At 36.5% G+C, this 20,603-nt stretch overlaps 1 protein-coding gene across 2 annotated transcripts; it reads right to left on the reverse strand.

Annotated features, from left to right (window-relative positions):
* Positions 1 to 1,812: 1,812 nt before the first annotated feature.
* Positions 1,813 to 14,224, reverse strand: LOC308696949 (uncharacterized protein). 2 transcript variants are annotated; one of them, XM_081375947.1, is made up of 5 exons: positions 14,091 to 14,224; positions 8,221 to 8,307; positions 6,287 to 6,453; positions 4,593 to 4,694; positions 1,813 to 2,730 (listed from the first exon to the last, which is right to left on the reverse strand). In XM_081375947.1, exons 1-4 carry the CDS (start codon positions 14,167 to 14,169, stop codon positions 4,623 to 4,625), a joined length of 405 nt encoding a protein of 134 aa, XP_081232073.1. In that variant the 5' UTR covers positions 14,170 to 14,224; the 3' UTR covers positions 1,813 to 2,730; positions 4,593 to 4,622. The 2 variants fall into 2 exon arrangements, with proteins under 2 accessions (XP_081232073.1, XP_081232074.1); XM_081375948.1 differs by having other exon boundaries at positions 2,605 to 2,727; positions 14,091 to 14,220.
* Positions 14,225 to 20,603: the final 6,379 nt, after the last annotated feature.

A 20,603-nucleotide genomic window follows, 5' to 3' on the forward strand; every position in this document is an offset into this window, starting at 1 on the left:
CAATAGTTGGCGATGTCACTTTGTAAAGAAATATAACGCGCCTATAGACTGAACACGTAACACACATGCGCCTGACGCCAGCATTTCACAAATTCACGTTTTGGTATAGTTTACACAGAGACTTGCGATCGAAACCCGATTTCAAATGCTGTTGTCATATAAACGGCCAAAACGCATAAAAAGTTTCCCGTACTTAGTTGAAAACGTTGTTGTGTAAACGGCCCCTAACTCAGTCAATTGCAAGACACAACTGATCATGTGATTTCAACATGGCGGCACCAGACACTCCTCTGGTCTGGACTGGTTTTTGTACTTATAATTGTGTGAGCACATGTCCTGAAAAGTAATGTTTGGTGAGCAAGTCAGGGAAAAGAGCAATTGTAGTCTGAAAGCCTGTCTAAAAGTAAGACTGTTCAATTCCTCATTCCTTATCCCTAAAGAGCCAGTCTGACTACAACGTCAGTTTCCACCCGTGAGATTTTCCGGCGCAGAACTGGCTCCCTTTATCAGAAGCACATCTCATTTCAAATGAGCAGTACAGAACATAAACTGTCTGAAGAGCTCTGATAGGGATCCGGTTTAGATATCGCGTGTCGTCATCAGCGCTGAGCCGCGTTATAATGTTTCTGACCTTACTCTGTTTGTTTATGAACCCCCTCAGACGCCTCTGTCTGTGATTCTCCCACTGACCTATTGACTAAGTCTTTTATGGCAGAGTAACGCTTAAAAATCATGAATATATTACTGATTGTTGCAAGCTGCATGATATTTTTCCTCCAGTGTTAGTGATCTGATTGGCACCCACTGACAGCAGTTAAATGAATAAGTGCAGAGGCCGTTGATACGGAAAGGCTATTCCTGACACAATCGCTGCATGTTTCCGAGTGGATTTAATTGGCTAATGCTGACTAAAAACGGGCTATTTCTAAGGGCGTGAACCAGAATTCTGTCAGTCTCCGTGTTGATGAAGACGTGAAACGTAAGGCTTTGAATACAGATTAACCTGAGTGCTTTTTAAAACTGATTAGTTTAAAGGGGCTGTTGATTATGATTTCACTTTTCTAACTTTAGTTAGTGTGTAATGTTGCTGTTTGAGCATAAACAACATCTGCAAAGTTACAACGCTCAAAGTTCAAAGCAAATGAAAGATATTCGCTTTTAAAGCAATTGCTTTTTAAGGACTACAACAAACGGCTGGTAGAAACTACACGAGCTTCCTCCATTGTTAGTGACATCACTAACCCTAGAATTTACATAAACCCCGCCCCCAGAACACGATTTATAGATTATCAAGACAGAATATGCTAATTAATGACTAGAAGATAACTACACATAAACTACATAAATACATCAACTAACCATACAAAAACGTCCTGTTGCATTCTACATGTTGTCACTTCTTCTCCATCATTGTCTGACTCCGGTTTGAACATAAAAGGCTAAACTTTTTGCAATTTTCAGTGCATGTCGGTGTGAGGTAAAAGTATACAAGCTCTTGAAGCTCCGCCCCCTGTGCCGGGAGCAGCAGCTCATTTGCATTTAAAAGAACAGACACAAAACGGTGTGTTTTTGCTCACCCTCAAAAAGTGACAATTTTAACATGCTGTATAAAAATATCTGTGGGGTATTTTCAGCTAAAACTTCACACACACACTCTGGGGACATCAGAGACTTATTTTACATCTTGTGAAAAGGGCATTATACCACCTCTTTAACAGATGTAATATCCTGAATAATAACTTTAGTTTTTTTGTGATTGTGATAACCTCTTTGATGGTTGAGATCACACAGATGATAAGGCCACAGGGAATTACTTGAAAAAATATTTATTCAGAATTTGAAACAACACATAAAAAATGCTCAACTGGCTCACATATTCATGTGCATTTTGGTGTAAATCACCATCTCTATTTGTAAAAAAAAAAAAAAAAAAAAAATGTACAAAATAGAAATGTGCTTGTATCTAAGGATTACTGAGGAAATAGTGAGGCTTAGAAGAAGTGCAGTGGCGAAGAAAAGTGCCTACATGTAATATCTGCAAGAGGTCATGACCTTTGATTGACTAGAAAAGCTTGATCTAATTGTAGAAATTCAGTGTGTTTCTACAGTTTCCCCAAACATAACATGATTCCCGGTCAGTTTATAAAAAGCTTTGCTTATGGATGAAACTGGCATAATGAAATCGTACATTATGTACCACTGATTTGCTTGTTTCTCAACTTACATTTCTGACACATTTATTCTCGCCATGCAATCAAATTATACATTATAGATGCTTTTAAACTGACTAAGTCTCATAAAAGAGACAAAAATGGCAAAAAAACAGTGGACAGTAGGAAGAGAAACTTGTTTTTCTCAATTTCTTTGTTATTCAGGCTCCTCAAATCACCTGCTCTGAGTCACATCCTGAAAGAATATCCACAAAAGAACCTGTTATTAAGTTTAGCCCCATTTCACATTCATTTTCCATTCCATTGATCCAGCCTTTGAGACCTTTGACCTCTGTGCGCTTGTTTTGCGGTGACAAAGAATAACGAACAATGTGTCTTTTTGTTTACAGCTTGTAAGCCGTGTGTTGTCATGGTTTGTCATTTATCCATGCGGTGTTTGTTTGAGTGTGTGTGAATGAGCGAGCACACGCGCGCGTGTGTGTGTGTGTGTGTGTGTGTGTACTGGATTTCCAAATGTCTTCAGGTCATCTGTCCATCTGCTCTTCCTCCTCCTGGACTTCTAGAATAATTGGAGAAACGGAAAGCCATTGAGTCTAGAGTATTAAAAGATGTTATCACTTGTTTATTGGCTAGATGTATATCTCATGAAAGGTGCAGTTGTATTTGGTGGAGAGCAGGAGCACATGTACTGCAATGTAATGAGTGTCGAGAAGTTTGAAAACTTCAATTCTGAGGCTTCCGGTACAATCATTTCAAATCACAGTAAATCACAGTAAATTCATGTGTCCTGTTACACCAACACACCCCACAAAACCTCCTGAACACCATCAATGTTTGAGTGCCCTCTGCAGACTCCAAAGAGTATCACAGTTCACATGGATCAGCAGCAGCACATTCAAATCATTGCATTTATATACGATAATGCTATTTTAGTACCAAGTAACAGTATTTCCAAAAGAAAACTTTAATGATATAAATATATATCACCGATATGTTTCCATATATAACACATTCATTTTTATATCAATTTAGGGATGCACTATATATCTTTGTTTTTTAATTTAATCTCTGTTTATGTAAGATATAAAAAAAAATATTAAGATTGCACTAATTTAAATGGATAATAATAGATTATGGCAAATTAAATAAAAATGGACAGTTTTTATTTTTATGAAATATTGGAGTATTTATTATAATTTATTTATCTGTGCACACCATTATTTTTTTATTAATGTGCCTCGTAATCTTTAATCAAAATAACTTCTCCTTCATCTTGCAGCAACTCTTCTCTGATGATGAGGGCGGGGCAACCTGTCACTCACATGAGATCGACCAATAGCAAACCACAAACATCCAATCAATGAATGGACAAAATCAAGTCCCGCCCTACATTTGTTTTTCTTGTTCAAGAAGTCATTACACTCAGATTTAAGTCACAATAGGGAAGAAAAGACGTCGGTTTCATGCTGACTTTAAGAGCTGTATCAGAGTGATGATAGCAAAAGCTTTGGTGTTCATGCATAACAATGAGAAAAAGAACAACCATCTTTATTAATGTTACTTTAAATGCGCAGCTAACACTGTTTCAGGCCACACACATAACCTCTTTGTTTTTTTGTTTACAGGTGAAACTCGAAAAATTAGAATATCATGCAAAAGTTCATTTATTTCAGTAATTCAACTTAAAAGGTGAAACTAATATATTATATAGATTCATTACATGCAAAGTGAGATATTTGTTTAAATTTGTATGATTATGGCTTACAGCTATGAAAACCTTTTCACAATATTTTAATTTTGAATTTTAACAATTATAAATTATATCAAATAAAGGCTTGAAATATCTCACTTTGCATGTAATGAATCTATATAATATATCAGTTTCACCTTTTAAGTTGAATTACTGAAATAAATGAACTTTTGCATGATATTCTAATTTTTCGAGTTTCACCTGTAATACCCAAATACTCATTAAAATCATTATAACTCTGAGATATGAACTACTGTGGGCTCGCAAAACTTCCTCGTTCAAGTATGGCTCAAACTTTCAGATGAATTGATATGTACATACACACAAAGCTTGGTGTGTTCTCTCTCTCTCTCTCTCTCTCTCTCTCTTATCTTTTCTTTTCTTTCAAACACTGCAAATAGCAATATGTATTTCAAATAGGAATATGTATTTATCTTACAGCCTATGTTATAATGTTGTGGTAGCATACAAACCATTTTAGCTTGTAATGTGTTTTAACTAGCCTATCGTTTTTTTAGTGTAGATATATAACATCAGCCATTCATCTGGGCCAGAATTTCAATATCAGTGCATCCCTAATTAATGTATCCATAAATGAATTCCCTGAATTTCCCACATGGATATGAACGCTGCATGGTGACTTTAATGTTAGACGCAGCTGTTTTACTCACCTGTTCAGAGTGTGTAACAGTGTCCTGCTGCTATAGTAGTCTGAGCAGCTGATGAACCAGAACCAAAGTAAGAGGGAAACATACAGGCGTTGACCGAGATGCCTGAAATGAAAATAAATAAAAAGGTATTGTGTCAGTAAACTGCTGCCAAACAGGCTTGGGATTTAGTAGATGCTCATGGTTGATTTTATTCCATGTATTGTATTAATGCACTGTAAAAAGTGATCAGTTGACTTAACTTAAAAAAAAACATTGCCTTAAAATTATTAAGTTAATAAACTTCATGCTTAATCGAAAAAATTAAGTAATGTGGAGTTGTCAAGTTCACATAACTTATTTTTTCAATTAAGCATTACTTTTATTTACTTCATTTTAACGCATAAGGAAACTGAACACTTTTTACAGTGTGGACAATATTTAGAGATCTCTATGCCTGGTTGCATAAAGCACTTTAAGTTTTCCCTTAAGTATGAGATTTAAAGCGTGGTTTCCCTTTACCTACGGGAATGATTTAGTGAGCGATTTCTGAGAAACACTGTTGATATCTGAAATCAAACAAGCACACCCCTCCCTTCGTTGCATTCAACACGGAATGGATACCTCTTTATCATAGCTGAAGCGAAGCAATATAATGCTTCAATGACTCAAAACTGTCTCGTTCAATAGCTAACATTCATCAGTTCAACATGTATCATGTGCTCTTGTGTTTTACAGTTCTCTCCACAATGTGGAGCAGCGTGACAGTGTTTTATTGTCTGAGATTTTTCCATTGTGTGTTTAAAGCAGATGTTGCAAATGTAATTGCTTTCTCGCATGAATTCAAATGGCTTTGTATAATTAGTAGCTTGTTTTGATTAAATGTGCATGCCTAAATAAGTTGATTGGCGCACTGTTGAGAGCACGACCCCCTCCGCATTTCCTCTGTTTACAGATGCCTTCCTTTAATGCAGAGCAGAGCCATTGTTTAACTTTACAACACACGAGGATAAGAAGCAGATGGAGCTTTCAAATAGATCCATGTTCTTAAAATAACAGGGACACCTGTTTACATTCATGTTCACTCCCAGTTTGCTTCGTCAGCAGGTCCATAGTGCCTCGTCAGACAATCCAATAAAACATGTCATTTCACCTCGCGGAGGTTTATTGCACTCATTAAACATGACTATTATCTCATCCACTGATATTTTCACAGCATACAGAGATTCAATACAGGGATTAAATATAGAGATGGGTTTTAATTTTTGTTTTATGGACACAATGTGCTGTTGAAATCATCCAGATATTTTAAGTAAGTTCTGCAGCTCTGGATTTCACAATGTTCTTCTTTTCTTTTTTCTTTTCCTGGGGTGTAAGAACAGGTCATGACATATTTCCTCATTTTTCACAGAAGATAACACTTCTGTGTTATTAAGCAGATATATCATTTGTTCATCTTTTTGTGTAAGATGCTGAACGTCTGACCTCCGTGTTTGGAAGTTCTGTGTGGAGGAGTTCTGTCCGCCCGCAAAAAAAAATGGTAAAGTAAGCAATTCCACTTTCACAATCCCATCTCAAAGACACAAGGCTTTTGTGTCTTGGGAAGAGATGAACCACATTACTCAGGACTTCATAATGTGTTGAGACATGTGAGTGTTTGGTGTATTCAGCATATTACAATGCATTAGGAGGTATAACAGAAGCGGTTGAAGAAATACCTGATTCCTAAAGACTGTGGGCACAGTGGGCGTCTGTTCATACACACTTCTATCTGTTTCTGTGAAAGTTGTTTCACTTCCATCTGTTTCTGTAAAAGTTGTTTTTTCTCCAGCGTCTGTCTCTTCTCCCATTAAAAACCTCTCTAGAACATCACTGCTGGCATTGTCTGATGAGAAAAATACAGTGGATCTTGAAAAATGAGCAATCATTACACTCTAAAAAATGCTGGGTTGTCTTAACCCAATTTTGAGTCAAATATGGACAAACCCAAACGTTAGGTTAAAAATGTAATTAAAACATTTAACCCAACGGGTGGTTTTGTCCATATTTGACCCAAAGTTGGGTTGAAACAACCCAGCATATTTGTGTGTATGCTTCATGCAAGTACATAAACACATACAGTACCGTTCAAAGGTTTGGGTTGGTATGATTTTATAGTTACACGTTACTTTGATGCTCCCCAAATGGCAATCTACTGAATATAAGTAACTTTGTAGTTACAACTTAGTAACCCTAACCCTATCAGTCTACTAATACTTGAGAGTTAGCTGACATGTAGCTGCAACGTTACTTATAGTCAAAAGTATGTCCAAAGGGGACTATCCAAATAAAATGTGACCAATTTTTTAAATAAATATTTTTAAAGAAGTCTCTAAAAATCACCAATGCTTCATTTATTTGATCAATAATACAGTAAAAACAGTAATATTGCGAAATATTATTATAAATTATTATTATAAATATATTTTCTATTTGAATATATTTTAAAATGTAATAAATTCCAGTGATACAAAGCTGAATGTTCAGTATTCATGTTCGCATGCTCCTTCAGAAATGCTGATTTGGTGATCAATAATTTCTTATTATCAATGTTGAAAACAGTTGTGATGCCGAATATTTTTGTAATATGTTTTTCAGGATCCTTTGAATGGATCAGGATGAATAGAAAGAAAGAATCTTACTGACCCCAAACTTTTGAACAGTACATTGGGCTTTGGTTTTCATGCTGCTGCAATATAAAACTGATGATGATGATGATCAATGTACAGTATATTGATGTGGCCTTTAATTCATTCTTATACTGTAGTTACAGTCTGCAGTGTGTCGTATATTGTGACTTTTCTATGGTTTTACTGGGATGAGAAACAATCCCATTAGAATTCCCACATGCATAATTAGTGTATGACTAAGATTTCTTCTCAGATTAATCTCTGTGTCATGAGGTGGACCTCCTGCTGTAATAATGAATGACACTCTGGGGTGCGGTTTTTGGGACACCCCTCGCCTAATTAGTTAATTAAAACTAAATGAAAATGACTTAAAAGGTGCACTAGTGGCCAAAAGTGACGTCTGGATGGGGATATTTGTTTTTAATGACCCTACAAGTTTGATTAAACCATTAAAATACGAGGAAAATATTTTCCTATTTTTTATTTATTTAATTTTTTTAAATATGAGGGAAGACCAAAACACTAAACTTGATTAAGGTATTTATCTGACATTTTTGGGGGGGTAAAAAAGGCAAACTACAGCTACAGGTTTACTTTACTATGCAAAAAAAAAAAAAAAAAGGAAAAGAAAGAAAAATGCATCAAACAAAAAGCCCACAGGAAAAAGCATACATTGACTACAACATAATCAGTTATGAATATTTCAGCTCTCTGTTGTTTTTGCATGTGTTCATAATTTCTTTGATTGACAGCCTGGCCAAAAATCTTAATGTTTCATTGCGTTATCACAAATAAAACTATTGACTCCCAGCACAACTAGCATTATGCTTACAAAATCTTTAACAACCTTTTAATATTTGGATAAAGGGTGAAGTCTTCCTGGACCGGACGGATCTTTTGGCCACTATATACTGTGCATGAAGAACCTGAAAGAACCTTTTAAAGTTCCATATAGAACCTTTGTGAGACCATTGAAAACCTACTGAAGATCAGGAACGTTGAATTGTCGTCGTACTCCGGGGTATAAGTGGAATCATAGTCATAATTATATTGGTCCTCCTCCTCAACACCTGCGAAGACAAAAGAGATTTGATTTAGCTGTTATTTGTGAAAAACATACAATTGTGGGAAACAATGTGGAAGTCAGCATTTGGACAGATCACTCAACATGCATTCACACCAGTCAGACAGGGATTATGTCAGCCATTAATTATGACTTCGTTTCACAAACACAATTAATGCTTTGAACATTATCTGGCCATCTTTACTGGCCAACACAACTCAGTCACCTCACCTCACCATAGAGGACATTGTTTGCCATTGAAAAGAACAGTGTCAGTAATCTGAGATCTTTGTATTGCTTCTCACATACTATTGCCATTTGTCAGATATGTGAGACCATTCAGCATGACATTCCTTCTTCCCAGCATCCTGTCTTTTCCTGCATATGTGATACTGCGGGATTACTGAGGACTGAGATGTTAATGAATGAAGAGCCAGCAGTAACATCTGTGAAGCCAGATCTGTCAGGCTCAAGATTGAGAAAAGACATTTGTTTAAACATTCGTTTACATTTGAGTTATTTAGATCTGATAATAACCGTTCATAAGTTTGGGGTGGGTACAATTTGTTTATGTTTTTGAAAGAAGCCTCTTTATGGGCTGCATGCAAAAATACAATAAAAACAGTAAGAATTGTATTATATATATATAAAAAAAATCGGTTTTAAAATAGTTATTTGGATTGATTGATTATGAATTGTAATTTATTTCTGTGATGATAAAGCTGAATTTCAGCATCATTACTCCAGTCTTCAGTGTCACATGATCATTCAGAAATCATTCTAATATGATGATTTGATGCTCAAGAAACATTTCTGATTATTATCAATGTTTAAAAAAGTTGTGCTGCTTCATATTTTTTGTGGAAACTATGACAAAGTTCATAGAAAGTTCAAAAGAACAGCATTTATTTGTGACCTTGCTGAGTACACATTTTAATAAATAAAAATATATCTTACTGACCCCAAATTTTTTACAGTATTGTGGCTATTATTACAGATTTCTTTTCAAAGGTAAATTAATAAGATCCTAAATGTATTTTATTCTAGTGTAGGAATGCTTGAAAAAGACAACAAGAGACAAGGCATCATGGGATGTGTAATCAGTCAGCTTGTCATTGCTTCAGGATCATGGCTGGCACTATAAATCATCAGTCTCTTGATGGAAATCTTCTAAACCTTTGGGCCACCGTGTATATATGGCACTGGATGCACAGAAGTCCCTATACTGATTCTCCTCAGAGTTCAGTTTTGATGGGATTGGACCCCAGAATCTTCCTTAAGCTGAAAAAATAATCTGTCAGGCTTTTCCTCTTACATCTTCCTCATTTATACAGCTGTTCAGCGAGACCAAGGTGATCAGTGTCAGTGTTTTTTCTTCAGGGAACGTGAATGATATCCAGACTACACCTGGGAGTTCAGCCCAAGAATCCCACCTCATGTGCCTTAGGCTTATCTGGATTTGTCTGACTCCATTTACTTTGAACTTTTTAGGGAGAAAGGCAAATATCAGATGTCAGAGCAGAAAAGGATTGTTAAAAGCTCTTTTCCATTGTAATTTACACCCAGACACATTGTAAAAATTGGTGTCAGCAATTGTTTTCTTAAGGCGCTGGTCTTCTGTGTGGTTCAATAGTATTCATAACTTAGAATCCATTTTTACATGGATATTTGGAATACTCGATTCTTATTGGTTAATCGCAACATCCAGTGGTATTTCCCAATATTCTCCATCGTAAAGGCAACACTGTATATTAGTTCGCTGAAGTTGCTACTTTCATGTTTCTCGTATTACACCAATGATTAACTTGTTTTATAAACATCTTAGTCATCAGAAGCCCATTTCCTCCACACATAAGAAAAAATTTCAAAATTATGACAAAATGTTGTAATTATGAGATAAAAAGATAATTATGACATACAGGTTTTGACTTTTTATGTCATAATTATGACTTTTTATCTCATAATTTTGACTATTTATGTTATAATTATGATTTCCAAAGCATTATTTTTTCTTGTATGTGGCGGAAATGGGCTTCCAGAGTAATCAGTTGCTGTGAACATTCCCTTCAGTATTAATATTACTGTAATATTGTTTGTCTTGTCACTAGGTGTGTACATTTTAATAGACAATTAGTAACTGGCATTGAGAGTTGATGAATTGCCGGTGTCAGTTTATTGTCACTCTCTTTATACCTTATTTTATTCCATTGTCGTTTGGAAAATAATTATTAAATAAACATTTTATGAACACTTTAGTTTAGGCTTCAATTCTCACTATTAACTAGTTGCTTATTAGCACGCATATAACTAAGATATTGGCTGTTTATAAGTACTTATTACATATTAATGCCTTATTTATTCTATATCCCTCAATCCTACCCAATACCAGTAATTAGGAGTTTATATAGAGACTAAAGTCATAGTTAATAGAGAGAATTGGACACTAATCTAAAGTGTGACCAATTTTTTTGCTTTATGTGAAGTATAAAAACCTATTTTCTTTTGGAAACTATTAATTGTATTTTTTTATTATTATTATTTATTTATTTTTCTGTTGATTTCACACAACAGAAATTCCATATAAACTGAAATTTATGACTAATATTTATTTAAAATGAATGATCTTATTTCAACATCATGGAGATTAGATACGAAGCACATTTTAGATTTACATGATTTCTTATTGTAGATGAGAGTGTTTGATTGACAGCATCATGGAACCCGAAACCCAAATGTTTTGCCATACATGACCAAGTAATGACACTTGGCTTTTGCATCATGGCTGTTTGCCAGCACCATTAGTTCTCTAAACCGTTTCCCAGACTTGCCTTGCTTTATCATTACAATCTCCGCTGAAGGAACAAGCAGTGAGAAGAACGCTCTGAGCAATCTTTCTTCATGTCCTCAATGTTCTTTTCAGACCAATCATGATCAAACTTACAAGCAGTCATACGTCTTTGGAGACTGTTGTCTGCGTGCTAATAATCATCTGCAAGCATATCTTTTCACTTTCTCTTGAGATTCGTGGGAAACAGGGCCGAGTTAATACCTGGATCAACACCAATAAACAAGTGGTACCATAAACAGCATGAGGCTCAGCGCTGGGATGTCTGGTGGCCAGGTCTGTGGTCAGCATGCCATGTGAAGTCATCATCCCAAGGGTATACAGCAGTCACTGTCTGACATTATTAAGTGTCCTATACAGTCCACAACTTGCACTATGGGTTCTTATCCAAACATTATCGTGCCCCCTTAATCAGATTAGCTTTGCCAAACAAAGACACAAAAATAACAGTATTGTGTTTTGTCTGCAAGCTAACCTGGTGGATTTTAGGGTGAAGGTATTCACATGCCCCGCTGAATGAGTTTTCCTTTCAAGTTCTCCTTCGGCGAGGAAAGTTAATGAAGCTGAGCATATAACTCAAACACATGCACCACGTTAAATGGCTTTATTTATCCTCCTTGTCACATTGCCACTGAGATATGAACACAATTCCAGAGTTTAAAGGGTTCAACATACTATCTGGCTGTTGTCCAACTTCATGTTCTCAGTGCAGACTATAAAACCCAACCTGGTCACACCAGACACACAGCGAACAAGCTGGAACACGAAAGCCACAAAAAAAAAAAAAGTAATGAAAGCTAAGAACAACAGCATTTAAACTAAGAATAGTGCGTTTTAAGCTGTGATTGACAATTCGTAGCAGTCACTGACAAACATAGTTTCTCGTGAGGCATTGGGAAATTTAGTCAGGCGGAACTTGACCCTTCAACTCCCACCAACCACCATCAGTCATTCAAAGCCCCCAAAACTTGTGATTTCAAGATGTTATCCTAAAGAAATGTCAAACCAAGTTAGGAAAATATCTTTAAGGTAAGACTTCACTCCCATAATGATTTTTGGCCAATGTTTCTCCTTATCGCTCTACACAAACCCCAGGAGGCGGTCCAACAGTAAAGCATGTTACTCATCTCATGATATCTGCTTTATTAATCCACTTCTTCTGTTTTCCGTTAATTGATTGATAAAATCGCCAGGCTCTTGGCACATACAGTCGGGTGCATTCCCCAGCGCAGGCTCCCAAGCGCTCCGGCACATGTCAGCGTAAATTCATGGCGTGCACTAAAAGCGAACGACAAATCACAACGTTTGAATAGTAGTAAATCTTCACTGTGAAGCTTTCATTCTTGCTAAGGATATCATTCAGTCTTCTGCTCCTAATTATCACTTATTGTAGTTCTGCACCACAATGATGTCATGGATGTTCTGTCACTTCCTCAAGACAAAAGAGCAAATTCCTGCTGGTTTCTGCTGAACAGAGCAAGAGAAGGAAGTCGGAGCTGTGAGTGTGTGTCGACAGAAAGCAGCTGTGCAGGGAACACGGTGGGATTACTTTGCCCTCGTGATTGTTCTGACCCCCTGGGGCCGTCTGTCATGCCGAAGACTTTGTGCTGGATTGCACTGTCATACAACTCCATAAGGATGCACTTTTGTGTCCTTTTCCCTGGGAATTTCCAAACCAAGATATTCCAGTGTGACTTTAAGATTTAACAAGTGCCATGACTAACACTCTCAATACTTTGCTCAGACAAAATGCAAAACATGTTTTAGACGATACATCCTCTTTTGTTTTCTTCAGTATCTATTATTATTCAAAATCTCTCTTTTTTATTTAAGGTCGTTTTAACCATAACTATTTCTACCTGATTTAACCCTTAATGTATTTATTTTTTTTGGAATAACCTAATGTATTTAGGGTGATTTTTTATATTTTTGGATTAATAAGTCAATTCATTCATTCATTCATTTAGATGTTTTTCCACATTTTCAGTGTACCTGCTGCAGATCAATAACTAAACTTGATAACTTTCTGAAAATATAGAAGTCTTCTTGCGCACTCAAAGACACAAATCAAAACCAGATTCCCACAACACACACTTTTCCTGTCAGCGGATCTCTGCATGCTCATAAACATATTTTGTGTCAATACAGTGAGAACATTTTTTTTAACCTAATTCGGGAATTTTCAAACCATTTGTGGGATGCAGAGTGGGAAAAGAAATGAGGGTTGTGCAAAAGTCACTTTGGCTGCAGATAAGTTAACGCTTCAGTGAATGACACACACACACACACACACACACACAGTTTAGTCTAGGGCTGCATGACATACCAGCATTAAATAGAAATCTTACAGCTTCTGGACCCCCATCTCAAATATTCTGGTGGGTCTTGAGATAGATTGTGGGTTCTGGAATGAAAATGTTTGGGAACCCCAATCAGCCTAAATGCATTGAGATGGACCAACACTAAACACAAAACTAACAAAATTATACCTTTCTTTCTTCTGTGGAATATAAAGGATATATTTTGAAAATGGGTTGTTTTGTCAACACAGTGCAAATCAATGTTGTTTTGGACCCCATAGACCTCCATTGCATGGACAAAACAGTTTAAACATTCTTTAAAATATATGCGTGTGTGTGTGTGTGTGTGTGTTTCCGCAGGTGAAAAAGTCAGGTTTGGAACAACATGAAAGGTAAATTATAAGTTATGATTTGCATATCCCTATGAGGAAACAATTGCAAGTTTTTCTACAGGTTTCTCAGCCTCAAATACAACACATGCAAACATCTTTTCAAACGCTCCATTTTTTAGAACTTTTTATCTCGCACTAGATCTGTCTCATTCCAAACATTCACACATAGCAAGTACCCTCATTGAAGTCAATCTCGGTCTCGCTCTCACACACACACACACACACACACACACACACACACACACTCACTCACCCCAGCAGAGCGGCAGCAGTAGGAGAGTTCCTGCCAAACACACTGATATCATCACACAGCGATGAGGTAGTCTTGCCATGTCGCTCTCAAGTGTTGGTGTGTGTGTGTGTGCAGCCTCCACGCTGAGCCTCTGAATGACTGCAGGGAGTGAGTGTGTGTGAGGAGAGGAAACCGCCTGGAGAAGGGGTGGGAGGAAGGAGTAAGAGGGGGTGGGAACTCAAAAATCTTAGATGCCTCATTCATTTGTTAACTAACACCTCCTTTAAACAATAGCAGTGTCTGTCTCAACCCTGAAAGTGGATCGGGGCTACAGCTGATGTGACTCGCATTCATTTGAATGGGTTATTTTTAGTAATATGGGATTTTAAGATAGACGAGAGATGAAAAGACTGACCCGGGGTTGGGATGCGGGTCACAGAGCGCACAGAAAGCAGATGTAAATGTCATCCACGCAGCTGTGTGACTCTGCTGTTTGTCAACTGATCTTGATTAGTGATAAACTCGGATGCCTGCTGCGCCGTTAATGGTTCGGAAAAGATGTTTCAAGATCAGTTAACAAAGGCACTTAATGTCGGCCAACAAGAAACTTCAGAAAGTGCTTACAAAACACTGCATAGTATTAGAGGTTTTTGGACATGATTTCATGATAATACCATGATTTAGTAGTTTTCCAAGTTCCTTTAACAGCAGAGGTTTTCCAAGTTTTTAATGCCAAGGACTCCTACGTATCCCCCATCCTAAATATTGCTCCAAAACCAGCATTAGTGAGTCAGTTAAAGAAAAGAAAAAACAAATCTGTAAAAAGGAAAAAGAGATTTAAATAATCTTCAATACAATATTTATATATATAATAGTTTAATGTTTTAAATATTTAATCATTAATCACATTTTTATTTATTTTTTTAACATTTAAACAGTTTTAAATGTATATTATTTTTTAATTTATAATAATTCATTCTTATTATAATATTTTTAAAATATTTAAACATTTATGTTATATATAATAGGTTAATGTTTTAAATTATTTAATCTTTCATCACATTTTTTTAACAACAAGTTGCAACATATGTGCATGTTTGCTTTTTATTTCTTACTGTTAATTAAAATACACTTGACATATTTTTCTTTCAAATTTTTCCCCTAGCACCCCTTTGAAAAGCAACTTGAAGTACCTGCCCTAAAGTACAGTTAAAATACTACGGTATATGAACATGCAATGAATATCATTCAGCAACAACAGGTTATAAAAACTCTCACTTGAAATAGTAAAAAACTCAAGGACGTGTCAAATCTTTAAAAGAAGGTGAATATCTTTGCGTGCAGGTCCACAGCATTAGAAACCTCTGCTATGCAAGTGCCAGATGTTTGTGAGTTCTTCAGAGAGGAGGCAGGGGGTTTCGACCTGCCATCCTTTCTTCTCGGCAGGGGCTTGAGGAGAGGCTCAAGGTACATAGAGATGGACTCAGTAGCAGGAAAGAGCAGGGGGTGTTTCAGTGAAGTACGTAAATGAATGAATATTCTGGGCCTTTCTTTCCTGTCTTGCTGCACTGATATGGCCCGTTCCCCAGCCCTCGCTCTTGGCTCTCTTCAAACCCTCTCCACGACCCCCAGCTGTGTGAATTGGACCGTGGGACTGTGTGGGTGAGCTGTGCATCTGTGAGACAAGACAAGCACCTCCTACAAAGATCCATTTTCCTGCTTTAAAAAGCCTAGTCCTCTTATTTCAATCCTAGTCTGTGCCCGTGGGCTGCAGACACACCCTTGGTTTATGCGGAAATCTGAGATAAGTTAAAAAGAGAGCAAAACCTCAGACTGACTGCAAGGAGACTGCCAGTGCCCACATGGGTCATACAGTGGGAAACGGCCATGTTGCTACTGTGCAAGGTGCCAATTCAAACAAACCCCAGTGTATTATTGCTCCTCGGTGGAGTTTGAGGGAGAGGATTTATGTGTTGGGTGCGTGGTATATTAATTTTGTGTTGCTCTTTTACTTGAGTGTAATTTCTCAGGGTTTGACATGAGTAAAGATGCTGTCTGACTCAAACATATATAATGCATTTTGATCTGGTATTTTGCTTGTTTTAATGTTCTCATGTGAAGTCTTTTATGACAGGGAAATCTGGGGAGCTGCCAACTATTGCTTGATCTCAACATATTTTGTGGGAAAAAATTAAACTATATGGTAAACAATAATACAATGTTTATGCAAAATTGTTTCATTGTCCCTCCAACATCGCTTTTTTTTTTTTTTGCATTAAATTCTTTATGAGATGGAGAAAAAAAATTATATGGCAATGCTTTTTAGTGAGCAAACAAGTTTTGCGAGGGGGTGCAAAGGTATTGTGAGCGAAATCAAAGTTTCTCTTTTTTTTAATATTGCTATTTAGGTTTGAAATGTAAAAGTTTTTGTTCTCTGTGAGCGAACGCAAAAGCTTTGAAATAGATTTTTTCCTCCCGTCTCATATTTTTTCCATCACCATGTCCCTTCATGGGCTCCGTAGTTATATTCTTTTGTCATTTCATTATTATTTAGTTGTATTGCTATTTAGGTTTAATTAATTTTCATTGCAGTTTTAGATTTTATAGAGTTTCGACTTAAACTTATTTCAGTTTATTGCCAAGGCAACATTTCTAATTTTCGTTTCGTAAGTTTTTCAACTAGTATTTATATTTTATTTCAATAGTTTTAGTTAAGGATAATAACCATGTATTTACATCCTGAGTCCAGCAAAATAGTCACTTGCAAGCAACCAAAGCATTCTTAAGTTTTTCTCTGAAACATTTTATGTTACAACAAAATATAGTTTCTTAGTAGAAATTGCTCTTTTAAAATGAATCTAAGCCACCGTGGTGAGACACACCGGAAAAATAGGATAGTATTTCTCTTGTGAGAGATAAGTGGGGAAAAGAAAGGATTAGAGATTGATATCTTCACTCCCTACCCCTATAAGAGACCAGGCTTCATCTTGTGCTTCACTTTCTCTTGTAAATATTTTATGAACTGTATTGCAGTCATGATTAAGTGTTTTGGGGGAAACATAAAACATGACTTTTGGATCCTGAATTGAGCTTTTACAGGGGTTGAGCCATAATAGAAGTGTTTAGAAAGACTTTAGAAGTGAACATTCTCCAGTGGGGGTGAATGGTGCATGGGCTTCTCTCTTGATTTACATGTGAGCAGGATGTTAGCCACACTCCCACTGATCTCTCCGCGTGGGCACGGCTGACCAGCGCATCGGATGGGATGTGTGTACGTGAGAACAGAGAGAAGATGGGTCTCGGGGGTCGCCGGAGACCCCAGTGGGAGATGGGATGGATCTGCCGCTCTGGCTGTGAGGTCCCACAATGGACAAGACGGTGGGAGAAAATATTTGTGAGTGTTTAGCAGAGAGCATTTGCATGGAATCTGGGCTTTCATCCAGAAGCTGTTTTCCATGCACACTGTAAGAACCTGTGAGGAATTCTGCATCATGGACTGCTTACACACTAAACTCACTCTTTTTATGCGTTCATTTCTCTTTATGATTAGAGATTAAAGAAATATTCTGTGTTCAGTGCAAGTTGAGCCCAATCAGAAAATGTAGAATTTTCTTTTGGATTACTTAATGTAAGTGAACATTAAAGTGTAGCCACAGGATGTAAACAATTTTGTTGCTTGTTAACTTGATTTTAATTGTGGGAAAAAATCACTTACTTAACTTTTCCGTGTAAAGTTACACCAATTTTGCAATTTAAACGACCGTGAATGATGAAAACATCTTTACATCTTAAATAATAAATACGTTTTAATAGACGGATTAATTAATTAAGTTGCATTTATAAAATTGTAAGATTCACATTTCAGCTTTTAAATCCACTGAAAATTGGCCACAATTTAGTTCTAATGTACCTCATTGTAACATGTATTGTTCTTTAAAAAAAAAAAACAGTTTAATGAGCTTAACTTATATTGAACCCATAAATAATGCAGTAAGTCATGACAGGTTTGATTAACATTAGATGGTTATACAATAAAAATATATATATATATATGCATTGATGCCCAAAAGAACAATTTTTTGTTCCCCAAAGGAACCTTTCAGTGGACATTTCTAAAAAATAACCATTTTTCTTTTCTTAGGGTAAAAAACATTTTAATAATTAGAAGAACTTTTTTCACTATGAAAAAAACTTTTGTGGTACGGAAAGGTTCAATGGATGTTAAAGTTTTTTCATAGATACCAATAAAGGAGTGTAAGTTTAAAATGCCATGCTGTAACACACAGTCCATGCAGTAGCCAACCGTAGAAAAGAAAAAAAAAAACACAATTCTGGCATTGATCTGAACTTTCCATGATGTTAAAGCTCCAACATATGGAATCAGATATAACGGAGTAAAAAACACATGGCCAATATTTAGTCCAACATCTATTATTTTGAATCACTTGCTGAAAGCCAAGAATAAAGTCTGAAAGCAACAGACTGTTTACACTTATCCCCCCATCTGCAGATCGCTCATTTAATGCTGGCACTGAGAGATGTTCTCAAGTGATAAGAATAGTCTTTTTGATACAGCATGAACCCAGATCAACCACACAACAACATGCGTTTAAATGAGAAGATGCAGTTGACACAGCTGGGAGGAACTGAACCCTCTCTGCCATGAAGGATGTCTTATGCACCATAAAGCGGTTATATAACACTTTGATGAATCACTGCATGTCTGGACTCAAGGTTTTCTTCAATATTGTATTTACAGTCTCCAAAGGAAAGAATGCAATAAGTGGAATAGCTTAACTTTCAGGACATTACATTAAAAATAAAGATCCATTTTAAATCCTTAATGAACAGTTCTAAAAAAAAAATAAAAAAAAACTTTGGTAGCACTTTATTTACAGGCCTGTTCCCCATGTATCTGATCTTATCTGACCTGATCTTAACCCAAGTTACCTTATATGACCAGTACTTTCTTAGGTAGGCCTAACTACACTGTAAATACACGTAAGTGCACATACTGTAAAATAGAGTGCAACCAAAACTTTTTTTCTTATATGTGAAGAACATTTTAATAATCTAAAGAACCGTTTTTAAAGAACCTTGAGATGAACGGTTTCATGGATGTTAAAAGATTTGATTATTAGTCTCAACGGTGCCCTTTAGCGGAGCATTTGTTGTAATATGACTGGTGATGCATTCACATGTTTTACAGGTATAAAGCTGGTCCAAATGGATTTGGTTTTGAGTATTTAGAGTTTATGGGGTTTTTCTCTTTAAACCCACCCACAGTGCAGATGTATAGGGAAAAAAGGCATTTGGGATAGAGGCCAAAGTTTGGGATACCTGCAAAATCTCTGGTTCCCATGGTTCCCTTTCCTGGAAGCACATGCAGGAAATGAGCTCACTAAGAAAAACGGTCTGTAACTACAGCAAAGGCAGAAATGAACGACGGTCAGCTGTTATAACCACACCGCTAAGACATCCACATGTGTCAGTAAAACTACAGATAATGATTCCCTAACATAGATAGATAGATAGATAGATAGATAGATAGATAGATAGATAGATAGATAGATAGATAGATAGATAGATAGATAGATAGATAGATAGATAGATAGATAGATAGATAGATAGATAGATAGATAGATAGATAGATAGATAGATAGATAGATAGATAGATAGATAGATAGATAGATAGATAGATAGATTTTACTCTTATTAAAAATAGTAAAAATGCACTGGTTTAGCTTCTCATGTATTTCAGCAATGGTTAAAAGCTTAGTCCCAAGTTAGCATTCTTCTTGTCCCCACAGGAGGATTTAAGGACCCCTGTCCTTGACCTTGAACAGTGTTCAGGTTCATGTGCTTTTTCCTTTGTAAATCAGTCGTGGATTATGGTCAGAATGGCTATCCTGAGAAGCCTAAGAAAACAGAGGCTGGGTTTCTCTGGGACTGATTTGTAAGTGACCTCCACCTCACACTCCCAGAGTACAGGAGCTCCAGTTAGTCCAAATTAGGTCAAGTGTGTGTCCACTGACGACGTCTTCATTTTTTGTTTTTGTTTTTTTAAATACTTTTTCTCAGTAGGAAGTTTAAGGTGTGAGTGGATTTGGAGAGCAGTGAATTTTGGAAAGGAACAGGAAAGGGGGAAGGGGAGAATGAATGGGCATAAATTGGGTTTAGTCATTTTATCTCCTTCACACATATCTCAGTTAATCTCTAGAGTTCTTCCTTTTGAACTGGACGGTCATTGATAACAGCCTGTATCTGTTCACTGCTGCTCTGTCTCATGGTTTCTGTGCTGGGGGTTTCAAGGCAATTAGTAACTGAAAGACGCCTTATTAAACAGGATTGGGAATTTCCTGGAAGATGATTACATCATCTGATTTGACTCATCCTTTTGACCACAGGGCATTCAAAGCCTTTGAATAAGATAAAGATGCAAGTGTGGACATATTTCCATAGAGACCAGTGTGAGTGAAGCCACTTTAAAACTTTTCAAGCTACGATCTAATCCTAATTTTAACAGTCAACATA

Source organism: Scardinius erythrophthalmus, assembly GCF_964197995.2.
Source record: "Scardinius erythrophthalmus genome assembly, chromosome: 10".
In the NCBI taxonomy this organism is placed as follows: domain Eukaryota; kingdom Metazoa; phylum Chordata; class Actinopteri; order Cypriniformes; family Leuciscidae; genus Scardinius; species Scardinius erythrophthalmus.

Bases quoted from the DNA above. Each gene is read 5' to 3' on its own strand.
- LOC308696949 (XM_081375947.1), bottom strand. From the start codon at position 14,169: ATGGCAAGACTACCTCATCGCTGTGTGATGATATCAGTGTGTTTGGCA. The intron at 6,454-8,220 runs GTAGGTTTTCAA...TTTTCTCATCAG, and splicing joins TTCAACGTTCCTGATCTTCA to ACAATGCCAGCAGTGATGTT. The intron at 4,695-6,286 runs GTATTTCTTCAA...TTTTCATTTCAG, and splicing joins CCACAGTCTTTAGGAATCAG to GCATCTCGGTCAACGCCTGT.